The following is a 24,956-nucleotide window of genomic DNA, read 5'->3' on the forward strand; positions in this document are numbered from 1 at the left end:
CCTGAGGGGGGTGGGGGGTATAGTGGGAAGACAATACCAATGCAAGTTCTTTGTTTCTAAAATTCTGCACAAAACGTCAGTTGGTTGTCGATAATCGAACGGGTGCGCTTAGAAGAGAATGGTGCACATTTCAAACATTATAGTAAATTTAATATTATCGATACGTGTTGTGCGATCGCAATAATACATCTTGCAATAACTGATTCTTTTCTTTGAATTACTCATCGCGCATAATGTGTCATGTGTATATGGTGAGGAACTTTCGTAAACGAATTGATGTGGAAAAAAGGTGGATATTTTTAACGTTTCGATACTAAGGACTGGACAATCGTGGTGCTTGTGTGATTGTGTGTTTGTTTAGTGTGGGTTTCGAAAATTGAACTATTATAGATATCGATATGCTCTTGTGGATTTTAGCGAGTAAATAGGTTTCTTGTCATGCTAGTATCGATATGCTCTTGTGGATTTTAGCGAGTAAATAGGTTTCTTGTCATACGACGATGTACTTCAAAATTAATGAGGAATTCTCGCATCGTAAATTCACTCATGAGGTAAGCGTCCGAGTATTCTTTCATTTTATGTCGTTAAACAAATAATCATTTTTTTGAATTACCTAAAGAAACTGCGCTTGATCTTTACCTTTATTTTCGCTTAATCCGTACAATTAGTTTCGTTAATAAATTTATACTTATTAATAGTTGTGAATTTTATAACTACTTACCGGCTGACGTATTACCGATGATGGTAACTATGTTACCGATATCGCGTGATTTATTTGTTCACGACCAGGGTCAACCGTCATGCTTGCACCCGTCGCTCTCGCATCTGAGCGCGCGCTATTCTCGCGCTCTGATTGGTCAGTGTTTTTCATTAATAATTCAAAAACTAAGCTTTAACCAGCATTTTGGTAAAGGAAAAAGTTGTTCAGAATCACCCCAGCTACCACCCCCTAAAATTATGCCCACCAGTAGCCGAACACCCTGTATAAGCAAAAGTGTCCTTTCCGATATAAGCAAAAATGTTATCCCCACCACTGGGGAGAAGACCCCTCGAGACGCCCGAGGTTCGCTCGCCGGGAAATATAACGTGATTCAAGCCTTAGTGTATCCGTGAGACAATACCAATGCAAATATAAAACTTTTTTATTTTTGACTTTTTCGCTATCAAACTTTTACCAATTAATTCTTGACATTTTTCCGATTGAAATGAGACCAAACACGATATAATTTGGACTATATTTACTGGTTTAATTGACGATAAAAGTTTCTCACGTCGAAGAGGATAGCGAGTCAAAAAGAAAGAGACGCTACGATCGTGGCAGTCGGCAAGGATCAAAAGTCTGTTCGATTGTTTGCAATACTTAAGCATTGCTAATTTTTTTATTTTTCATCCATTTTTTTATATAATTTTTTCCATCATATTCGTGACGTTTTCCTGATTAAAATGAGACCAAACACGACGTAATTTGAGTTATATTTACATGCAATATCTTATCAGAGTAAAATCATCGATGTACGCGTAACACTTGAAATTACAAGTAAATATGTCCCGAAGTATGTCGTGTTTGGTCTCATTTTAATGAGAAAAATGTTACAAATATGATGGAAAAAATTTCGACAAAAGAAAGTCAAAAATAAAAAAGTTTTATTCTTGCATTAGGAGTGTCCTTCTAGTAGGTCACTGTTTGTTTACCTTCGGTCTCCTTCGCTCGAAATGTAGCACCTTTACGATATACGCAAACGGCGACCGTGATATTTTTCTCTTCTGTCCTTTTCTACGTTCGGCAAGACATCAATCAATGTAGGACCTGTACGATATACGCAAAACCTCAGACCCGAAAGATTTGCTTATACAGGGTTTGTCCAATAAGTATCCGGACTGATTTTTTTCTGCTAGTTTGGTAGGTCAGGGAGCAATCTCTATTTGCTAGATCGATGCGGAAAGTTGTTATGTATAATAAAAATCTAGGTTAATTTGTTTTCCACCATTTGTTTCGTTTATATCGTGCTTGAAGTGGAAGCGTATTTAACGTTCGCGTGGGGAATCAAAATGCAACGAAACATCGAGCAGCGTTATGCGATTAAATTTTGCGTTAAGCTAAATAAATCTGCTACGGAGACATTTAATATGGCCTACAAGGATGATTCCATGTCCAGAACGAGTGTTTTTGAGTGGCACAAAAATTTCAAAGATGGCCGTGAAGACGTTGAAGACGAGCAACGCGTTGGACGACCGTCGTCGTCCCGATCCGATACGAATGTCGACAAAGTGCGGGAAATTTTGAATTCCGATCGCCGTTTAAGCATTCGTTTAATTGCACAGGAATTAAATTTAACGAAATCCACTATTCATTCTATCGTAACCGAGGATTTGCAAATGCGAAAAGTGTGCGCTAAATTGGTTCCGAAGGTTTTAACAGAGGAACAGAAAGAACGCCGTGTGACGATTTCTCGTGAACTTTTAGAATGTTTGGAGAGGGATTCAAATCTTTTACACAGAGTGATTACCGGTGACGAAACATGGATTTTTGAATACGATCCGGAGTCAAAAATGCAAAGTGCTGAGTGGCACACAAGCGGCTCTCCTTGACCGAAAAAGGCTCGCATGAGCAAGTCAAGGATAAAATCGATGCTTATTGTCTTCTTTGACGCAAAAGGTGTTATCCACAAGGAGTTTGTGCCTGCTGGACAAACAGTGAATGGCCAATTTTACGCAGAAGTGCTCGAACGTTTGAGACTTAAAGTACGCCGCGTACGAAGGGAGATCGCGAATTCCTGGATGCTCCATCACGACAACGCGCCAAGTCACACGTCGTTAATTGTGAGACAGATACTGACGAAGCATAACATCACAACACTACCCCAACCACCCTACAGTCCAGATATGGCACCCTTTACCGAATTTACGTGCGCTGGAAAATGCGCTTCTTCGAATTTGGAACCAAATTCCCCAAGCCATGATACGGCGATGCATTAATATGCGTCAACATTTGCAAGATATAATTAACAACCGTGGTGGTAATACTCGATATTAAATTTACAAGCCCTCGAATTTTTATTCAAAGAACAAAATTACACTCACCCGCGCAGGCATTGCTGCAGGCGCGCATACCTGCGCGCTCCCACGTTCATATACTTGCATATACACGGCACACATACGCACAAACTCACACACACAAGAGGAAGCGTAAATCCGACCTTCTCAGACCAAAGCATTCTTTAAAAATTCAGCAAAAGTACCGGTAAATGCAGAGACACAAACTTTTTTACCGAACAAACGGATTAGTTGCGGATAGGAGCAATAATGACGTTTCCTTAACACTTTTCGTTAAAATTTCAAAGTTTGATACATCTTTTCATAGTGAACAAAGAATCGGAGCCATTTGAAACTTCGCACACATTTTGTAGGCAATATGAGCTTAAGGGCAGTATCCCGTTTTGTCTTATCTCCGAATCGATCGAAGCGACGATATCTATGAGCAGAGAATACTAGAAATAAACAATCTGGAAACTACACAACTCGCGTTGCGTCATCTATCGACTAGATCTACAAATATATCTGAACTCTATTAGCCACCTATTCCTATTCCTATTACCAACCAACTTCTGACAGACAAAGGACGCGAAGGCATCGTTACCGGATTGTTACGCTGTTGCCATATCTATCTATCTATTTTTAGACGTCAAGCAAATTTTAGAAATACGGGCTCGAGCCAAGTTTCCTAATCCTAGCGAGCGCGACTCGAGGAAAGAGGGAGGGGATGATCAAAAATGCACTTGAGCCAAATGAAATATCGAATACGACAGTCGATAGCATATCAAAAAAAAAACATCTTACATCAAGTTTCAACCCCTTCTCTCAACCATGCAGGAAGTAAAAAGGAAAAACAGAATTTCGGTTTTTGGCCTATTTTGCTTATTTAGTCTCGTACAAAAATTCCGAAAAAATTCTAAAACATTGAGATTCACATAGCACACGTTACAGAATTTTTTCACATTTTTATATTGCAAACTGTAGTTGTAAAAAATAAAAAACCACATTTATGAATTTTACGTCATATCTGGTTATATTCAGAAACGTAAAATGATTCTGCAACAGCATTATTAGCGAAAGCGGTAGGACTCTTGCCTCGCAATTGGTGGATGTTTTCTAGGCGTGGGATCGAATCCGCGTTAGTTTGTGTGGAACCCTTTAGTTTTTCATGTTATGTTCTTAATTTTCTTTTTTGTAATACTTTTAATATGGGTTGGGTTAGGTGATATTATCCATAATAGTTCCAGTCTTATATTAAATACTATTGCATATACTATTATATACAATTTCTTGATGATTATTTATAACTATTTCAAATATATTTTATAATAAAAAGACGAATTGACGGGTCAATAAAGAAAATATAAAAATTCGACGAAGGGCGTCATCGTTGCGGTGACGCATCTTAAGGTGGAGCACCGTACGAGGAGGTGGAAAGGACGAGCGGACTGACTTCTGAACCGCGAAGCGAACGAGTTGATTCTTTTTTCGTTGTGTTACGAATTTACCTTTATTTTTAATTAAAAATATATTATAAAATTTATTGTTATATATTGTAATCCTACAGAATTAACAGCCGGCAAGAGGTAGTGTGTTATATTATTTTCTGTTATATAAATTCGGTGCAATGTGATTCGTTTATTACGACTATTAGAAAACAAATTTGCAAGAAATTGCAAACAACTCATTATCTCATTTCATACACACCGAAATCCTTACAGCTAGACTAAATATAAGTTTATATCATATAGTGCATATACCAAAGCAAAATAAAATCTTACAATAGACTGTGATGCAAGAATAAAAATGTTTAATCGTTAGATTTTGGAGAATTTTTTATTCTCCACAATTCATTATTAGAATCATCGAATCTCATTTACGATATAATATTATGGAATTGGAGAGAGAGAAAAAGTGCGATATCTCTCGGTTGCCGGAATCGAACTCAGGACCACAAGAATCGTAGCAGCCGACCTTACGCGTTTACCTACGCAATTTCTTGCAAATTTGTTTTCTAATAGTCGTAATAAACGAATCACATTGCACCGAATTTATATAACAGAAAATAATATAACACACTACCTCTTGCCGGCTGTTAATTCTGTAGGATTACAATATATAACAATAAATTTTATAATATATTTTTAATTAAAAATAAAGGTAAACTCGTAACACAACGAAAAAAGAATCAACTCGTTCGCTTCGCGGTTCAAAAGTCAGTCCGCTCGTCCTTTCCACCTCCTCGTGCGGTGCTCCACCTCAAAATCTCCGACGGAGAAGATGCGTCACCGTAACGATGACGACCTTCGACGAATTTTTATATTTTCTTTATTGACCCGTTAATTCGTCTCCTTATTATAAAATATATTTGAAAAAATTATGAATAATTATCAAGAAACTGTATATAATAATATATGCAATAGTATTTAATATAGTACTGGAACTATCATGGATAATATCACCTAACCCAACCTATATTAAAAGTATTACAAAAAAGAGAATTAAAAACATAACATGAAAAACTAAAGGGTTCTACAAAACTAACGGGGGGATTCGATCCCAACGCCTAAGAAAACATCCACCAATTGCGAGGCAAGAGTCCTACCGCTTTCGCTAATAATGCTGTTGCAGAATCATTTTACGTTTCTGAATATAACCAGATACGACGTAAAATTCATAAATGTGGTTTTTTATTTTTTACAACTACAGTTTGCAATATAAAAATGTGAAAAAATTCTGTAATGTGTACTATATAAATCTCAATGTTTTAGAATTTTTTCGGAATTATTGTACGAGATTAAATAGGCAAAATACGCCAAAAACCGAAATTTTGTTTTTCCCTGTTTACTGCCCCCATGGTTGAGATAAGGGGTTGAAACTTGATGTAAGATGTTTTTTTTTGATATGCTATCGACTGTCGTATTGGATATTTCATTTGGCTCAAGTGCATTTTTGATCATCCCCTCCCTCTTTCTTCGAGTCGCGCTCGCTAGGATTAGGAAACCTGGCTCGAGCCCGTATTTCTAAAATTTGCTTGACGTCTAAAAATAGATTGATAGATATGGCAACAGCGTAACAATCCGGCAACGATGCCTTCGCGTCTTTTGTCTGTCAAAAGTTGGTTGGTAATAGGAATAGGAATAGGTGGCTAATAGAGTTTAGATATATTTGTAAATCTAGTCGATAGATGACGCAACGCGAGTTGTCTAGTTTATAGATTGTTTATTTCTAGTATTCTCCGCTCATAGACATCGTCGCTTCGATCGATTCGGAGATAAGCCAAAACGGGACCCTGCCCTTAAGTTAGAACGATTAAACCAAGATTATATATTATTTTATTTTAATTCTAATAAATAGTTTTGTATGAGAAATTTCCGTTACATTATGATGTGCCTACGTGCCGCGATGCTCGCCCCGAAATCCTTGAGATCAGCGTTAATCTTAGAAAAGGATGGCGATACTATTTCTATTTACAGCATTATCAGACATTAAATTAATTAATTAACTAAACCAATTTATATACGTAAAATCAGTCAGTACTAAACTATTCATAGCCAGAACAAAAATTATTTCCTTCAAGTAAAAAGTTGTAAATCGGAATAGATTCGGCTCACGTAGAATTTGTATACAGTTGATTAGAAAAGGAAAGAAAATGTATTTTTCGCTAAAACACCGTTGTACTATTATTTTAATATCGAATTGTTAGCCAGAAATTAAAGAGCGACATTTAAAACATAATTAAACCATCCAATTTTATAATTAATGTATAATAACGAATTTATATGAAAATTTAGATATTCTGACGTCACAGAAATTCCTGGAATTCGGCGAACCTGCGAATATAAAAGGGCGAGCGAAACCCGTCTACAAGCAGAACAATTTTCGAAGTCGAGCTATTCAGAAGTCTCTTTGATAAGAATAATTAGGAACAGTTTTCGTTGTCAAGAGCCGCTACGAATCTTGATACTTGATTGGTCAAGCGGCATACGCCATTTGGATACTTGGTCGTGGGTCATTTTAGTAGCTGGCTAACGCAGGGCGCCCCATTCAAACGATCTTGTATCTGAAACTCATTTGGGAGAGAGCTATATTTAGCGCCAAGAAAGGCTAAGATATCGAAACGATAGCTCTCAGCTACTCATATTTAATTTTTCGTCGGATTGCTAACGCGCCTTCAGATTCTCGGAGCTCGCTCTGGGCTCCCCATTTGAGCGGCTTAGTCTCTGAAGCCCGTGTTTTTTGGGTGGCAGTTCAGCAATCACGACTTTATGTTAGAATCAATTGATTTGCTACCCTGTCAGACTTATATTGTTCACCTGATTCTGGTATCGTTGGGTTGTTCTAGTAGCTGGCTAACGCAGGGCTCCCTAATTAAGCGATCTGGTTTCGATTGTCAGTATTCGTTTTAGCTAAAAGGGTCATGAACAATTAGTTGTTGTCGTTGTTGTTGTTCTCACTCTAGCATACTTTTCCGTAGTCGACTACACCGCGTTAGATTTTGCGAAAGCGTATTTAGGTACACTTAGAGAATCACACTTAGGTCGGATTGCTCTCTGCGGTAGACTATAACGCGCTAACATTATTTATTTTGTAAATTTTCATTTATATAAATCTAGAAACCGAATTACATTTTAGGTAGGACTCATTACAAATTATAAACGTGTTACTCAAGTAAAATTTTGTCATTGCGATAGCTTCGAACACGAGAATCGAATATACATATAAAGAATATCAAATATAGTTAATATTACAAAAGCAAAGTTAGCTTCATCAGAGATCAGACTTAGGCGCGATCCAATATAAAGTATTAACCAGTGTATCAGAACAAACTCAATTTTTATGACGGTGAAAACGCGCAATTCATTTCGATTATTGTATAACAAACGTACTATAATTTACTCCGATAGCGAGTGATAGACAAAGCAATTTGGCGATTTACGATATTAAATCAAGTATCCGTATTACAATCAAGTAACGAAATAGTTGATCAAGCTATGAAAGTCTTTGCACAATGTCAAAATGTAAAGTCCCCAACGAAGTAATGACAAATACGAAGTAAGCGCGTAATGACGAGTACGAAGTAAATCCCGTAGTGACAAAATATAAAGTAAAGTGCGGGCCCCGGTGCCCTCGCTTATTTTATATGTTTCACTCCCCTACGACGTCTCCTAGCAACCACCCGATTTCTTCGAAATCTGCCACGTGCCCTCCGTCGACCTTGGCTTCGCGGTCATCCCTCTATGACCGAACCGCCGAACCTCGCGATGCCGCCCGCCCTTTGCGGCCGAGCCGCCGCGCGCCGATACCGATGTCGCGCCGGCACTTGCCGGTACCCGCCATCAAACGGAGTGGTCCGCACCTTTGTACGCGTTTCTGGAAAATTACGCGTCAGGAGACGTCGCCGAAGAGTGTCTTTCTTTTCTGCCGAAGTGCGCACCCGGTTCGCCGGCATTTCGCGGTGGATCAAACACTTATTAATTGGCGTTTTACTTGGAATTTCAGAGCACGTGCAACGTGTCACTTTTGCCACGTGCCACTTTTGCCACGTGCCATTTGCCACGTGTACATTTCTTGGAAAAATTAATTATTTATCGTCTTCGAGTGCGACCGATCCCGCAGACAGCTAGCCAGAGCACGGGGCAAGCAAGCTCGCCCCCGCCCGGGTTCTCACCTCTCCCGAGCGGAGTGGCCCTCGGTGTTTTGGTGAGCACCATCACTCCCGGGCGGATTAGTTACCCCCGGTGCTACGATGGTGTTTTTCATGCCGAAACACTCATGGTGTTCGACGAATACGGCCACGGGTTTCCCCGTGCACGTAGGGCTTCGAGGCATGGAAACTCGCCATATTTCTTTATTTTGTTGTTATTGTTGTTTATTAGTTTCATTTCTTATCGTTTATTGAATAAATCTTATAGTTGAAAGATATTGACCTGTGGATCTCACTCCTTAACCGCACACCACACGAATCCCACAATCTTTATTTGCGAAAACGAGACGTTTAGGGGGTAAAAACCGCTCTTTACCTTCCTAGCTCTTGTAACAAACTGAACCTAGGTTCCAGGGACGTTACACGTGTTCTTCCTCCGTGGCCTATTCTGGCGTGAGTTTCATATAGTATACTGAACAATTTTTCATTGGTAACATAATACTGTATATTCGTTTCCCCTGATTTTAATGGTACAATTAATTTCCTTTCATCATTAATTTTTAAAACGTCAAAACGTTTTAATCGTCTGTAATCCAAAGGTGTGTTGCACTTAGTTTTAACAGAAACCACTTCAGAAAGTATTTTAGAGTACTTTTCTTGAGAAAAATAAAAACAATTGTCTTCTCGTTTAGTAAAAGATCACGATTTACTGCAGTATCCATTCAGTATAAATTACGGTATTGGAAAAAAAAATTAAGAAAACGTTGCTCGCATTATCAAAGCTTGCATAAGATTGACAAAGCTGACTGACTCCCAGCAGAACACAGGATTTGGCGGGAGAGAGCCAGTCGCTTCTTTGTCGGCTCCTCTCTTTTGGACCTCCACCCGAGCATATCTGTGATTGTCACCAGTGAATGTCGACATTCTCCAATTTCGGTCTTTCACCGTAACATTGGCATCGATCAGCGAAAACGGGGATGCGCGACAGATCCTAATCGACATAAGGCGCAGGTACGCAGGAAGACAAGGACCGCAGATAGTAAATACGAAGTCTGTCCCAAAAGTATCCGACCTTCCTTCATATTTCTCTGCTGGTGTTATCCTGCGTCATCAGGCTGGTGGCCTTCGAAGTAGTCCCCTATTGATTGTAGAATAGTCTGCCAACGACCTTTCCACTTATGGAAACAGTCCTGGAACTCGTTTTTTGGAATAGCCTTTAGAGCGTTCGTCGTATTAGTTTCGACCATTTCTTTATCGTCGAATCGGTGTCTTTGGAGTGGCATTTTCAATCTTCGAAATAACCAAAAATCGCAGGAAGCTACATCAGAACTGTACGGAGGCTGATGGAGCTGTATGACTTTGTGCTTCGTCAAATATTGTTGCACAAGATTCGATGCATGCGCTGGTGCGTTATCGTGATGAAGAAGCCAATCACCGCTTGACCAAAACTGAGGCCAAAACTAGTTTTCGGTATTGCAAGATCACATTCTAGTTCTCGCACAGTCAATCGACGATTTTTGTTGATCGCAAGTCGCACACGTTCAATATTATTAGGTCTTGTTGTCGTGGAAGGCCGCCCAGAGCGTAGGTTATTATCAACAGATGTGCGGCCATCTTTGAACCGCTTATACCACTCTTTTTTTCGAGTTTTAAGGAAAATTTGATGCAAATTCGTTCCTCCGATCTTTCCCTCATTTTTCACAACAGCAGAATGCGACGAACGTAAAAACCGCTTCGTAAAGAAATGCATGTTGCACATGAACTAAGGCGTCCCGACGAAAACTGCGATATAGTTGGAGTTCGTAAAGCTTTGCAATTGATACTCATACCCGGCAAATGACGCTAAAACTGTCAGGTACAAAGAAATTAAAGAAGGTCGGATACTTTTGGGACAGACCTCGTACAATTACACGTGAAAAGGATCGGTAATGCGCGATGCCTCGTTCGCGAGGAGATTTATGATTCGCGAATTCTTCTCGATATGGCCGTTAGCGCGATATTTAAGGTGTCCGCGGAGACTCTCAGCTATATGCGGACGTTCCGGAACAAAATAAATTGAAAAATATCAGTAAAAATTGATGCGTTTTTGGTGTTTTTCTTACTTTGATTATTATATAAAAATATTTAAGTGTTTTCAACGTAATAACAATTTATATATTTTTATTCGGGAAAGTTCAGTTTTTTCGCATAAAAACTATTGAATAGCTGTTATAGTAAAAGTATAAAAAATTTCCAGAGTTAAAAACTTGCACTTTTTTTTAACATTAATTTTCTCAACAACCTTATGACTTAAAGAAAAAGAATTTCAGATTCGTATTAAGCTCGCAAAAATCTATAAGAATTTCATAGTGACGGTTACAAAATCATTTGGCTATTGTACAATATAATTTAAAGACTAAAAAACAACCAATATTTCGATAAAGGGAAAAGCTGTTCAGTATCACCTCTGCTATTATCTCCTGGAATTATGCCCACCTGTGGACGGACATTCTGTGGGCTGCCGGCGAGCCTAACAGACTTCTCGTAACGAGGCAAGCCGTGCCTTGTTACAAGTTATTTATTATTCATCTGTAGCGAGCAGCGTTAATTTTTCCTAGCTAGAAAGTCGACGTTTTCGGGCCTGCAAAATGTCTAGTTACCGGAAACCATAAAACTCACCGACCACATGAAGTCCCTTCGCCGTTTTCTTTTCGGGATTTCTCCTCTTGAGTTTTCTTCCGTGCCAGCGGGGGTAGGCTCAAGAGGCAACGAAAAACGGTATTCAAAGGAATGTAACATTCCTGAAGAAATTTCTGTTTTTTTTTTCCTTTCGTTCGTATCACTATGACAATTTCATTTTTATTTTTCTCAATCTTTCTCAATGTATATTTTAGTTCTAATTATCTACAGTATTTTTCTTTTACCAACCGCAATATTAGACATCAATTATCAGCAGAATTTAGTTTGACTGTCGGTAACAAATGTACATTTCCTAATTAGCGAATATTATATTATATGATTTACTAGTTAAATTAAATTATATGATTTTACAAATCAATTAAGGGGTAACACCACTCTAGGATTTTCAGAAAGTCGATTTTTTTTTCTTTGCTAAAACAATACTTTAGGGTCTTAAGAACAGAGTGCCGTTTGATTTATAGTGGAAAACACATTTTAAATGGTTCAATTATCAATTTTGCCGCAGCGCCTCAGAGCGCGCACTGAGTACTCACGCGGTATGTTGCAATTCATCGCTTTCGTATTATTGTTATCATTTAAAATAATAAGTTTACTTGTTTCCTACAAAACAAACAGAAGTATCCAGAAAGCTAGAGAAGGTGGCAAACACCGATCTGGATAGCCAAATGTATAGTACAGGCATTGCAGATTAGCGGTGAACAGAGAATTTAAGGATTAAAATATTCATAAAACTTCAAACGCGTTTTCCTCGAAACCAATTTCTTTATACTGGGAGGACTACTGTTTCCGACGATGGGCTCTGTCGCCACCATTTTGTACGAAACTGACAATAAAAAAATATTTTTTTGTAGTTCAATATGTGTTAAATAAACCCTCTGAAAAGAAATTCTTTTCCGTTTGTCGTTCTTCCAAAATAAATTGTCAAAGTTAGGCCTCTTTTTCGGGCTCTAGAGTGGTGTTACCCCTTAAATGTTAAGTTGAATTTTTGATAACAAGATTTATGTACAGTAAAGGCTGGATAACTGCGACAAACGATGGACTGGATAACTGCAACGTTACTATCCCTACCACTTAGGGGGTTCCCCCTTGAATTTTGACACTTGACGAGCGAGCAGCGTATACAATGTAGTCCGAACCGGCGTATCGATATGACAACACTAATGCAACAGTAAAACTTTTTTATTTTTTGGTTTTGCTAAATATTACTTTTACCAATGTAATTGTGAGATTCTCCTGATCAAAATAAGACCAAACACGGCATAATTTGTACATTTGTTTATGTAGTAATATTGTTTGTTTTTTCGAGTGTATTGAGGTGCGATTTTGTATGGAACCAAAAAACCATTACTCGTTGGACTTTTCTAAAAATTTAATTTTAAATAGCCTCTCTCGTTCGCTCTTTGTCCTTTCCTACGTCTAGCGGTCGGCTCGAGCCAAATGTAACGTCCCCGGGAACATTACATTAAATCCTGTCGATAAATAAAGAAACATGCTAATGCATGTATCTTTTTCGAAAAGATCTTTTTCGAAAAATACGATTTAACGAGAAAACTTGTGAAAAACTAATTAATAATAAATCAAAGCGTATTTTTATTAATCGAACTAATATATATTTGCTACTAAATAAAGCGTAATAAAATAATAATACTTTTTGAGCGGGAAAAACCCATGATTCTCTGGGTGTAAAAAGGCGTGCAGCAGAGACTGCAAACGCAGAACAATCTTTGAAGTACTACGTGCCGGACCTCTTAGGAAGCGACGAACTGGAGCAGTTTTAACTGGATTTTTAGTTTTGACTGGACAGCGGGTATCAGCCATTTGGATACTCGATTGTTGGGTAATTTCAGCAGCTAGCTAACGCAGACTCCCCGTTCAAACGATCTTGTCCCTGAAACTCCAAAAGGAGAGTGCTATGCTCAGCCCCAGAAAAAACTAAGACATCAAACAAGAGTTCTCCAGTCACTCATATATATATTTCTTGTTTTTCTAAGTTATTAACTCGCCGTCAGATTCTCGGAGTTCGCTCTGGGTAGTTTAGTAGCTAGCTAACGCAGACTCCCTATTATTGAGCGGCTTGGTCTCTGAAGCCCGTGTCTTTTGGATGGCGTTTCAGTAACTTCAATAAATAATTAAAAGTCGAGTCATTTTTATTTGCAACCCTGTTGGTCACACGTCGGTCACTTAATTCTTGTATCGTTGGGTAATTCTAGCAGCTAGCTAACGCAGGCTCCCCAATTAAGCGATCAGGTTTTGGGTGTCGATTTGTGCTCTGACAAAAAGGGCCATGAAACTAATTAGTGTAGAGTCAAACAAGGAGTAACTGTTCTACGTCTAATACAAATTTTAGAGTTTTTGTAATTAACCAGATATTGTTCTGTCAGTTTTGATAGAATCTAGATCCATTACAAATTCCGTTATTTTCTTGCGTTGCGTATATCATTATAAAACCGCGTAATTGAAGTAGTTAGCTACCGTTCTGCGATTTGCGACAACAACAAGTCTATTATACTCCAATTTGCTTATAGAATTCAGTCATACATACATTTTTATATTCGCTAAAGAAATTGTTAATTATAACTCTCTTTCTCATCATTACTTGAATAAACCTAATTAATGAAAGGTATTAACCTGTAGATTTCACTCTTTAACCACACGCTATCACGATCCCACATTCTTTTAGAATTAGTTATAGTAAAAACGAGTCGCTTAATAGGCAAAAGCCGCTCTTTGCTTCATAAGTGCTGTAAAATACCTGAGTCTAGTCGCAGGGACGTTACACAAATGTAAACACAAAATCGACACCTCGACTCGATAACTGCAACGCTTGGGTCCCAATTTTGTTGCAATTATCCAGTCTTTACTGTATTATTTTTATTTAATGAATAAATAGTAAAATGTATGTTTTGTATGGAATATTCCAAAATGCTACGTGCTACGCCGTTAGCCCCGAATTACCTAGTATTCGGACGCAATCTTTAGAAAAGGACAGAAAAATATATTTTCCATTTACAATATTATTAAATATTAGAATTATTAATTAACTGAATCAATCAGTATACGAGGTGTGACACAAAAGTAACGAAACTAGTCCAATAAATCATTGTACCTTCAGAATCAGTTCTCCGTGGTATTATCACCTTCAAAATAGTCCCCTTCAGCATTCACACACTCTTGCATTCAGTGCTGCCATTGCTGGTAACTTCTGGAACGAAGTTTTTGGAAGTCCTTTCGGGAGATTCTCCGTTTCTGCCTGAACCTCTTCAACTAAGGTGAAATGAATTCCCATTAAGCAAAATTTAACTTTAGGGAATAAAAAAAAGTCGCATGGAGCCAAATCAGGTGAATAAGGAGGATGCCCCATCACAGTAATATTTTTCCTAGTCAGAAACTGTTTGACAGACAGTACCGTGTGAGCGGGTGCATTGTCCTGGTGCAACAGCCATCCATCGCTCCACAACTGTGGCTTTTTTTCCCTAATTTTTTCACGAAGTCTTTTTAGTATTTCAATGTAATAGTGTTACTTAACAGTCTGACCACTGGAAAACCACTCAATCATTACAATTCCATTAATGTCGAATTTTGATTTTGACATGCGTGCTTTTTTGGGTTTTGGGGATCCTGGAGACTTCCACTCCATTGACTGGCGCTTACTTTCTGGGTCATAGGTAAAAATACATGTCTCATCACATGTTACAAAAGATTTCAACAAATTTTACATGAAACTTGATGTTTATTCGCTGTTCGGTTTTTACGTTAGGCATTTTTCCGGCAAAATGCAGTTGCACATGTTCACTAAATAACGCAATACTTCCAATATTGCTATGACCGATTCAATCGAAATTGGCAACATGGATAGAGGAGGCATGTGGGATGATACCACAAAAACAATTACTGCCAATTCCATTGTTTTTTCAAACTACAGATCTAGTCTCGTTACTTTTGTGTTACACCTCGTATATAAAGTTAATATTATGTTAACTAGGATTATCAATAATCAAAGTCAAGTATTATTTTAAACTAAACATATTGTAAATTGTAAAATTATTCTATGGAATATTTTAGAAGCACCTTTCTACGTTTAAACTAGGTCCTTGGAGAATTCGTGCGCAATATATAGAAAAGGATATCAAACGTATTTTTCGTTTAAAGTACCATTAAATTATTATTTTCTATTATTTAATAAAATTATTTACTTCAGTAATTAGTGTCTAATTAAGAGTTATATGTAAAATCATATATAAAATTATAAGCAAAATTATATAAGTTCGGCATGAGGGTAGTTTTCTAGAACCTTGAAAAGTGAAATTCGAGAGTAGCCGAAGACCACCGCGAAGCGAGAGTCTTGCCTAGCTTTCCCAGTTACCAGGGTTTCCTTATTAGGCTTCGCTCGAGAACATCTAACGTCTTCGGACCAACGCGATGAAAATTCGTTAGACGAAAACGTCGCGTTTATTTGTTCCCACCGTCTCCACCACTACTCGTTTTCTACCCATTTTTTAGTATAAAAAGGGTTGTGGAGAAGACGCCTCGGACCCAGTAGATTATCTAATACGGAACCTCTGTCCGTGGACCCAGTTAATTCTCGAACGCGGACTAACGAGAAACCTCTGTCGGAGTTTAGTTAGAGTCATTCACGTCGAATTAAAATTAAGTCACTTACAAACAAGATCGAGTTAGAGTCCCCTTCGAGCAACATTGGTAACCATACAGTACGTATAGTTTACTGTTAGGCATTTTTTCTAAAGTACTTTCGGGTCCCCGTTTCGCTTGTTTTTCGTTAAAACTAGGCAGGATTAGATTCTCGCTTTGACGGAGTCGAAACTTTTTAAACTCAAGTAAAATCAAATTAAGATCATTCTTGTAAACATCACCTTAACCGACAAATACACATAACCATTTGTAATTCCGGTTTTGGGAAAGAATATACTTTCAAACTTTTATTTTTAAACTTAATTTTTTCCTTTGTCAATTATAACCAAGCCCTAACAACCCACCAGTCGGTATATTTTAGCCGCTCGAGATATACTGGCATATCTTTGTTACGAGCTCAAAATACTAACATATCCTGTGACACCCGGCGTTAGCCATACGTCGGCTCATCCCCGCGTCTGTTAGCCTAGTAACACTACTTTTACCAAAATACAGCCCCCAGCCACGCGGTTGTGACCCCTCCGGCTCGTAACAAGGCCGAGCCAAACTCGCCTCGGGTGCAGAACAGATTTTGAAGTCGAGTAAACTAGAAGTATTCGAATAAGTATAACTGGAACAGTTTTCGCTGGTCACAACCATAACAATTCTTAATTCTTGATTGGAAAGCGGGTATACGTCATTTGAAAACCTGATCGCTGGGTCGTTCTAGTAGAGCCAGTGCACAACAGGCTCCCCGTTTTAAGCAGTCTTGTATCTGAAACTCCGTTAGGAGAGTGCTATGCTTAACCCCAAGAAAAGCTAAGACATCAAAACGAGAGCTTTGACCTACTCATACATAATTTTTGTTGAATTACTAACGCGCCTTCAGATTCTCGGAGCTCGCTCTAGGTAGTATTGTAACTAGCGAACAGCAGGCTCCCTATTGTTTTAATATTGTTCATCTGACTCTTGATCGTTGGGTTGTTTTAGCAGCTAGCGAACAGAAGGCTCCCCAATTAAGCGATCTGGTTTTGGGTATCAGTGTGCGCTCTGACAAAAAGGGTCATGGACAATTAGTTGTCGAGTCAAATTAGAAAGAGTAACTGTTCCGTACAACATTCATTAATTTCATCTAAATTTGAGAATTTTGAATTAATAAATGTAGCGGCACATGGTTCACAGCGTTGGTAGAAATTAGCATTGACCGTTTACAGATGTTCAGGTGTAGGCAGTTAAGCCTATCCTAAAGTCTGTAAGTCGGCGAAATTATTTTATGTTTTTTGGAACTGCGTAGCTGAATAGGCTACCCTACCATAAACGCTATCAGCCATGTCCCGTTACGGTTGATTAGGCCACATGGTCAGCGCGGGCCGGAAGGACACTTTCGACCAACAAAATTATAATTTACAACACTTTTTCCTCCGCCGAAAATGGGAGGCTCAGCGAGGAAAATAACTCCACCCTCTAGTGTCTAAGGAGTTACGCCTTCTTCGAAAAGCAAAATATATACTGCAGAAAGGCGCCAAAACAAAGGTTGTCAGTCGAGCCTCCGTTTCTGTAACAGCGCATGTTTCACAGTACCTCTTCTCTTGCAAACATTCTGTTGCGAGCACTTATTCATTTACCTCACCTACCTCGCGACAATAAACAATATTATTTTGTCACGAGGGTATTTAGCGTAGCGTATCTTGTGTAGTCAACTACACAACATTCGAAAACCGATTTAAAGTATCTGTTCGATCCAAGCGTCGACCTCTAGCGGAACATAAAAATTTGTATGGTAATTAATCGACATATATTATAATTATCAACAAAAAATCAGTCGGTAAGACCTCAGGATGACCCCCGGGGCACGTCGTGGCGCGCGATCGGCGGGAGAGGTAAAACAAACGACATGTCGAAGCTTGCAAAGAAAAACCACGTTTTCTTGTTCATTCGGCAGGAATCGCTCGACCAGTGCGAACGTACATACTTTATATCGCAAATTGTAACCGTCGACAAATAAATTCGCAATTCAATTCGATTTTTAATAAGACTCCTCCTCCCAGAGTCAAGCGTTCTGTAAAGACTCGCATTTCGGGACGCTACAGTATCAATCTTTTTAATCTTGTAAAAGCGTATTTTGGTAAGCTTAGAAACGGAATAAGACTTAGGTAGAATTCGTTGTAGCGGTAGAATATAAATATATTAATCTTGTAAAATTTCGTCATTGCGTTAGCCTTGAAGGAATATCAAACCACAAGCATTTAGTACATCGAATTTTTGTTCATTTTGTAAAAGCGTAGTTAGGTTTGAAAGAGAACCGAACTTAGGTAGGATTCATCGTAACACTAACTTCCAAAGACATTAAACCAGCGAATTATATTTTCGTTAGATTCATTTTACATTCGTCAATTACGTACTATTTAATTTGTTAAGTTTCTGCTATTATGTAATCAAAGTCTATTTAGTTCCATTTGATCTAGTCGTTCATTATACTCATTTATAATCCATATACTTTCCATATTTTGTTGTAATTATTATTTGTTATTTGTTGACTTCATCATTCTCACCATTTTATTGAATAAACCTAATTGTTGAAAGATATTCACCTGCGAATTTCGCTCCTTATACAAGGTGTCCCACAATTACTGTAAGAACCGAAAAGGAGTGGTAGGTGGGGCAATTCTGAACAGCTTTTTCCTTTGCCAAAATATTGGTTGAGGCTCCATTTTCGAGTTATTAGCAAAAAACACTGACCGATGAGAGCGCGCATAGACCGGGCGCGCAACAGCTTCGAATATAACGGCCGATCGTCGTTGTAAACAAACGTATCAATATCGTCGGTATAACGTCGGCATGTCGTCGGTATAACAAGAAGCTATTAGGTGAAAGTTAAATCGAATAATGAATTAAGAAGTTAAGAATAATATTAAGTTCTTCATAATTCGTGAATGGGAGATAAATCAATTAGTTGTTGTTTACCCAGACCAAGTATATTGTATTTATTTTATGCCTTCGAAAAGGAAAAAGAATAAAGTCACGAAAATTAATTTTTGCAACTATTCTAATGAAGTAAACGAATAAATTCACGTTTCAAAACGAATGAGTACCTTGCCTATGAAATGAGATAGAACTGGAATAGAATACCTAAAGTACCTCATTGAAGTGAAATAAATCAATTTCTGCGTACATTTAATTTTAAAAATACAGAAACAACTTAAATAAAACTTACTCATTATTAATTAGTTTCGATAAAAAGTATTTGTATCACCGGGTAGATCCGCCGATCAGAGCATCAACAGCTGATGGCCTGGCAGGGTCAATGCCCTCTTAATTTATTTCACTGTCTCTTTCTAATAATTGCACAACATAAGCATGACCCGTAAACGGACGATTATTCATAGACATGTATGTTTAAAGATACGCTATATTCTCATTATAAGGTATCCGAATTGTGGAATCGAAATTATATTATATTATATTAGAAAACATTGTTAGACTGGCCACGGATCGCGATTTCGTTCTCGATCGCGAGGCGTACGTCGCGAACGGTTGTCATGCAACGATGTTGAACGACTGCGGCGTCGATCGACAGTCATCGTTTATTGTCGAAAGATACGTGTTGAAATAAAATGTATCGTTGTTGTTAATCGAAAATTGTGTTTTCTTGCTCCCAAGATAGTATAGTTTAAATTATTTATTAATATTCGTTCACGTGTTTTCATTCGTCCTATTTACGTGTCGGACTCACAGTGAAAATTAGTGAAAAATGACAAAGAAAAGTGATAATGTAAACTAATAATGGAAGATGACAGTGAGGTTTCTTGAGAGTTTTTTGAGAGTTTCTGTTATTTATACTGATACTAAGGATCGGTGGATCGATCCGGTGACAGAGATGCATTTTCATCGTGATTACTTGCGATTCAATGGGTAAATTTGTTAATTATTCAAATTCAAATTTTTATTTGTTGAATGGAAAGGTTATATCATTTTTTTAAAATAAGAATTTGTTCTTTTTCATCATCACAATATCTAACGAGAATAATTTTCCATATTTTATCTATTATTTCTTTGCGATAACGAATAAACGTATCAAATAAATTCGATTTATTCTGATTACATGAGTAGGGACTAATTTTGTTATTTCGTATTTATAAATGAATGATAATTCAACAATAATCCAGATTTTTTAATTCATTACTCGATTTAACTTTCGACGATGTCGTTTACGCTGTCGCGCACCTGGTCTATGTGTACTCTCATTGGTCAGTGCTTGTCGTCAATAATTCAAAAACTAAGATTTAACCAGTATTTTGGTAAAGGAAAATGTTGCTCAGAATCACGCCAGCTACCACCCCCTAAAATTATGCCCACCAATAGTCGAACACCCTATATAAACAAGTGAAAACGCGCAAACGACTATTAAAAAGTAATTTCAGCGATTGTTTCTTTTCCCTTAACGTTGCGTTTCAAACTTTTTGTTCTAAACTGCCAATAGTAATGCAATCGGCATCATCCCTCCACTACGTTTTTCTCTCTCTCTCTTCCTAGCATCAAATGTCTTTTTATACGTGTTGTAAATATGTATATGTGTGTGTGTAAGAATAACACTGTCCAACAAATTTTAATTTTTTTTTCGACGTTTCGCTTTTTTCGCACTGATTACGAATCTGTAACTAGTTTTTCTTCAGCACGTACAGTTTTTGAGAAATTTAAATTTGAAAAAAAAAAACACATTTTTAAAATTTGAACTAATTTTGCGAGGTAATTACATAAGATACATACTAGTATCTAACTAATCAAAACTAGTATCATAAATCATACTAGTTACATAAGATACATAAGATTCTGTTTGTATTAAAAGATTCTACAGATTTTCCTGAATACAACGATATCTACTTTTTATGCATTCTGAATGTTTAAACATGTTTAAATAGTCATTGAACGCCGAGTGTCATGGATTTTGCACCAATTTTTACGTATGCTTTTCAATTTATTTTAAAAAGTAAGAGTCTAGTGGAAAATTGAACTATACCACGCGATAGAGCAGACTTTCACCTTTAAGATGCACCCATAAAAAGTTGCAACGTCGTTTTTTTTACGATTTCAGAAAGCAAAGTAGCAACGCGCGAAACGATGCAAGGACGATGGTGCTCCACGTCAAAGCGTTATCGCGTTAATGTGGGCGCGATATGGGACGACTACTCTGATACGGAGCATCACTGTCGTTGCGCGCGTTTCGCGCGTTGCTATATTGCTTTCTTAAATCGTAAAAAAATACGACTTTGCAACTTTCTATGGATACATCTTAAAAGTGAAAATCTGCTCTATCGCATGGTATATATAATTCAAATGATTACTCTATAATGCAATTTAAAATGTACTAAATTGCATGTAATTATAGAGGCAAGATTATATGAGCATTGTACGAAGTATTGAAGTCCGAAAAAAAGCGAAACCATATTGTTACAAGTGTTATTATAGGAGAAATTAGGCTACTATGTTTTAAATTAATATATTAATTTAAATTGATTTCATTATTGCGTTTTAGTACTTACTCGACAAACATAATCATTAATGTAAATGCAGGCGCATTCAGCATTGATGTCGCATATAGTCCCTAAATCCGGACAAACAATGTGTTTGGGATGACATCCGACTGTTTGGTTGCCAACGAAACCCGCTCTACAAGGACCACACCTATACGAACCCTGAATAAAAAAAATGTAATTAAACATAAATGTAATTACAACAAAGGTAATTAAACATAGTAAAAAATATCAATTCTGCGAACTATCATTTGATTTAAAACCCATATGTACATTTAAATCAACAATAGAGTTATTACGCTCTAAGTTTATCACTAGATAACATTGGAGATAACATCAAAAATTTGTATAAAATGAAATACAATACGCAAAATTATAAGACCCTTAAATGGATTTATGGGAAGTTTGTCTGAAAAACTGTTTATCGAATTAAACTTGCATTTTTCATTTTTAATTTAGAAACAATAATGTATATACGTTACGCAACAAAATAAAAGGATTAAAAAACTTTTCAAGGACACTACCGATATTTTTCCAGGCAAAGTTTAATGTAATGCTGGTCATTATTTTTTAAATATTATGTTCATCCACTATTATTGGTATTTTATATGATACTTTAGTATTATAATTATGTAAGTTACATAACAAGATGTTTATTTTTAATAATGATATGGAAAAAGATACAAACCATAGACATATTTAATCTTTATGTAAGGTAAAAGTTATGATCTTCACTTCGGTTCACCTACCAAAAATGGAAAAATTTAAATGAAAGCTGGAAGCTTCCCGGATAGAGATCTGTAACGATATCTTGCGATTTCCTGAGTTATTCACGTCTTTGTTCACACGCGCGCCTTGTTATCATACGCGATAACAGCAGTTTCGCACATTTCTCAAATATGATATCGCTGTTGATAATTTATGCACATTGTGTTACGTATTTTAAGCATTATCTTACAATTTTTTGCCATAGCATGGTTCAGATTAGTAAATGACATGACTCGATATTAAGAGACAAAGTCACGTTTGTAATTTACCGATATAATTTCTATATATCGCTGTATATTCTAGATATGCAGTATTCTCTCCGTAAATGTTAAAATTTGATCCCCACTACTGGGGGGACCCCCTTCAAAATCAGTCAAGAATGAAACACGATCAGTCGACGAAACGACGAGAATCGAATATCGATGAGACACATACTAATGCAAACAAAGGAAAAGATTGCAATTTTCTTATTTCTTACTACTTTTTCATGAAACTTTAACTGTCGTATTTGTCTAATTTTCCTGATTAAAGTGACACCAAACATGATATGATTACGATCGTAATTACTTCTGTAACAAGCCATAAAGTTTCGGGGTTTCACACTTACAGCAAACTTTACATTTACGGCCGAGATACGAATTGCTCCTAACAGCTTGCTATACAAGTAATTTTGATTTTAATTACACCGTGTTTGGTACCATTTTATTCAGAAAATCGAGACGAATACGATAATCAAAGTTTCATTCACGAAAAACCAAAAATAAAGAATTTTGATTTTTGAATTTAAAAGACAGAGCACGCACGAGTCTTTTATGTTTGCCGAAACTCAGTCCCTCTTTGTTTTTGTGTTGCTATCCTTTTCTATGTTCGGCACACTACAAAGTATGTAGTACCTATTCCGTAAATGTGACTTTTCAGACCCGAAGTTTTAACATTTACAGAGAGAATACTGTATAATGGCAGGACAGCGGAAAACGTCAACCAGGACCTCGCTCTGACAGTCTGCCACACCGAGCCGATAATACATCCAAACGAGTACATCGTGCTCTCGTTTTTGCATGAGTCTACTCAACTCCCCATTCTCCGACGGTGTCTCCAACGGATTGCCCTGCAACCGGGAGAGGACAAATCACCGATTCCATCGCTGCGCCTGATAGCACTATCGTGGTGTCAACCCTGACCGCCGCGCCGGAAGGACGACCACCGTTAGAGAAGCGTCCGTCGGACCACCGGTCCCCCAATTGTCTGTGGCGTCGATTTAGCGGCCGCCACGTCCCTGTCTAATTTATTATATTTAGTCTAGTCTTAAGATTTTGGGTGTGAATGAGATGCAGTAATGAGTTATTTGCCTGAGTCCGAGTGAATGCTGCGTAGCGTTTGCGAGAGAATGTCATCGAGTCGAGTGTCGTGTTGGGTGTCTGAATTCGAGGAATGCCTGAGAAATACGCGTGTATCGTTGAATGATTGATTTAGAGTGAGAGCGATTCGGTTTGAAAGAGGAAATAATGATTCCGGCTTAGAATGCATCAGAGTGTGTGGAGGTGAATGTTTTAAGAACGAAAAGTTGGTTCATCACTGCAAATCGTAGAGTACGGTCGTGGACCACACTTATAAAATAAAACGGAAAGTTAAAGGTGGAAAAGTAGAGTCGCTATTTCTCCCTGCCGAGTCCTCATTCCATATGTCAACGTTCCAGCAGAGTGCTCTACAGTCACTGTCTTAAAAATATTTTACATATGTTCATGCCTCGTTATGAGTGACCACCAGGCCCGCCGGCTTCTCTCCTCCGCCCTGCCAAACCCCTCGCCGCGGGGTGTATGGAAGGATGCGTGTGTTTTTTCTTTTTTTTTTCTGTTTCTGTTCTGCGCGCGTCTCCACCCCCCCCCCCCCCCCCCCCCCCTCCCCAAGCACTTTCACGCACGGCCACCGCTAAAAAGGAAGAGGAATCCGCAGCCCCGATCGGGGGAAAACCCCAACTCGAAAGACAGAAACGCGAGATGGAACCCGAAAATTAAAGCCGCCTGCTGGCCGGTCGCCGAACCATCCGTCAACCTCCGCGGGAGCGACCGGCAACCAACACCGAGGGATGCTAGGCCTGGGGACAAGTCACTCCCAGCTGCCACCCGAAGGGGGTGCCAGGACCTGGCCAGAAAAGAGACACCATGGCCCATCCCTGGCGCCGAAATACTCGGTGAGGGGGAATTCCGCGCACCGTCGACCCAAACCGCGGATAACGAGGCAGAAGCCTGCTTCGAACAACGATCACGCTACAAACCGCCCGCTTATCTAACGCCTCTATTGTTCTTGTCTTTTCTTTCTGTATTTTATTATAATTCCTCCTTTCTCTTTTTTTTTACGTTTCGTTTGTGTGTGTGAATACGAACTGTAATCGTGTGGACTCGTCTTGATGTCAGCGCCCAGATTGAGGAAACGACCCACGTCCGAAAGAAAAAGAAAGGTAGAATCTTTGCCTTCCACGAGATCTCTAAGCGTGTGTGTGAGCGTGTGTGCGTGTGGGTGGTTCCTGGCGAAAAGACCACCAGTCCCAGTGACGAGGACCCTAGGGACGGTATTCGCGGAATATTTTTGTACCGATTTATTTCTTTCCTCGTTTCCCGTTTTCCACGATTCTGGGCCGCTAACCCTAATTCGGGCTATTTTTCTCTTTT

At 38.2% G+C, this 24,956-nt stretch overlaps 1 protein-coding gene across 10 annotated transcripts in view; it reads right to left on the minus strand.

Moving 5' to 3' along the window:
• The window catches only part of Tsp (Thrombospondin), a 258,039-nt gene that overhangs the window by 64,619 nt on the left and 168,464 nt on the right, over window positions 1-24,956 (minus strand). For 9 of the 10 annotated variants that reach the window (XM_076538099.1, XM_076538102.1, XM_076538112.1 and 6 more), the window contains one exon: window positions 21,529-21,681. The exons of the other annotated variant lie outside the window; for it this stretch is intronic. In XM_076538099.1, coding sequence (XP_076394214.1) covers window positions 21,529-21,681 — 153 coding nt within the window. The remainder of the gene's footprint in view (window positions 1-21,528; window positions 21,682-24,956) is intronic. 10 annotated transcript variants of the gene reach the window in all.

This window comes from Megachile rotundata, chromosome 1 (assembly GCF_050947335.1).
Source record: "Megachile rotundata isolate GNS110a chromosome 1, iyMegRotu1, whole genome shotgun sequence".
In the NCBI taxonomy this organism is placed as follows: domain Eukaryota; kingdom Metazoa; phylum Arthropoda; class Insecta; order Hymenoptera; family Megachilidae; genus Megachile; species Megachile rotundata.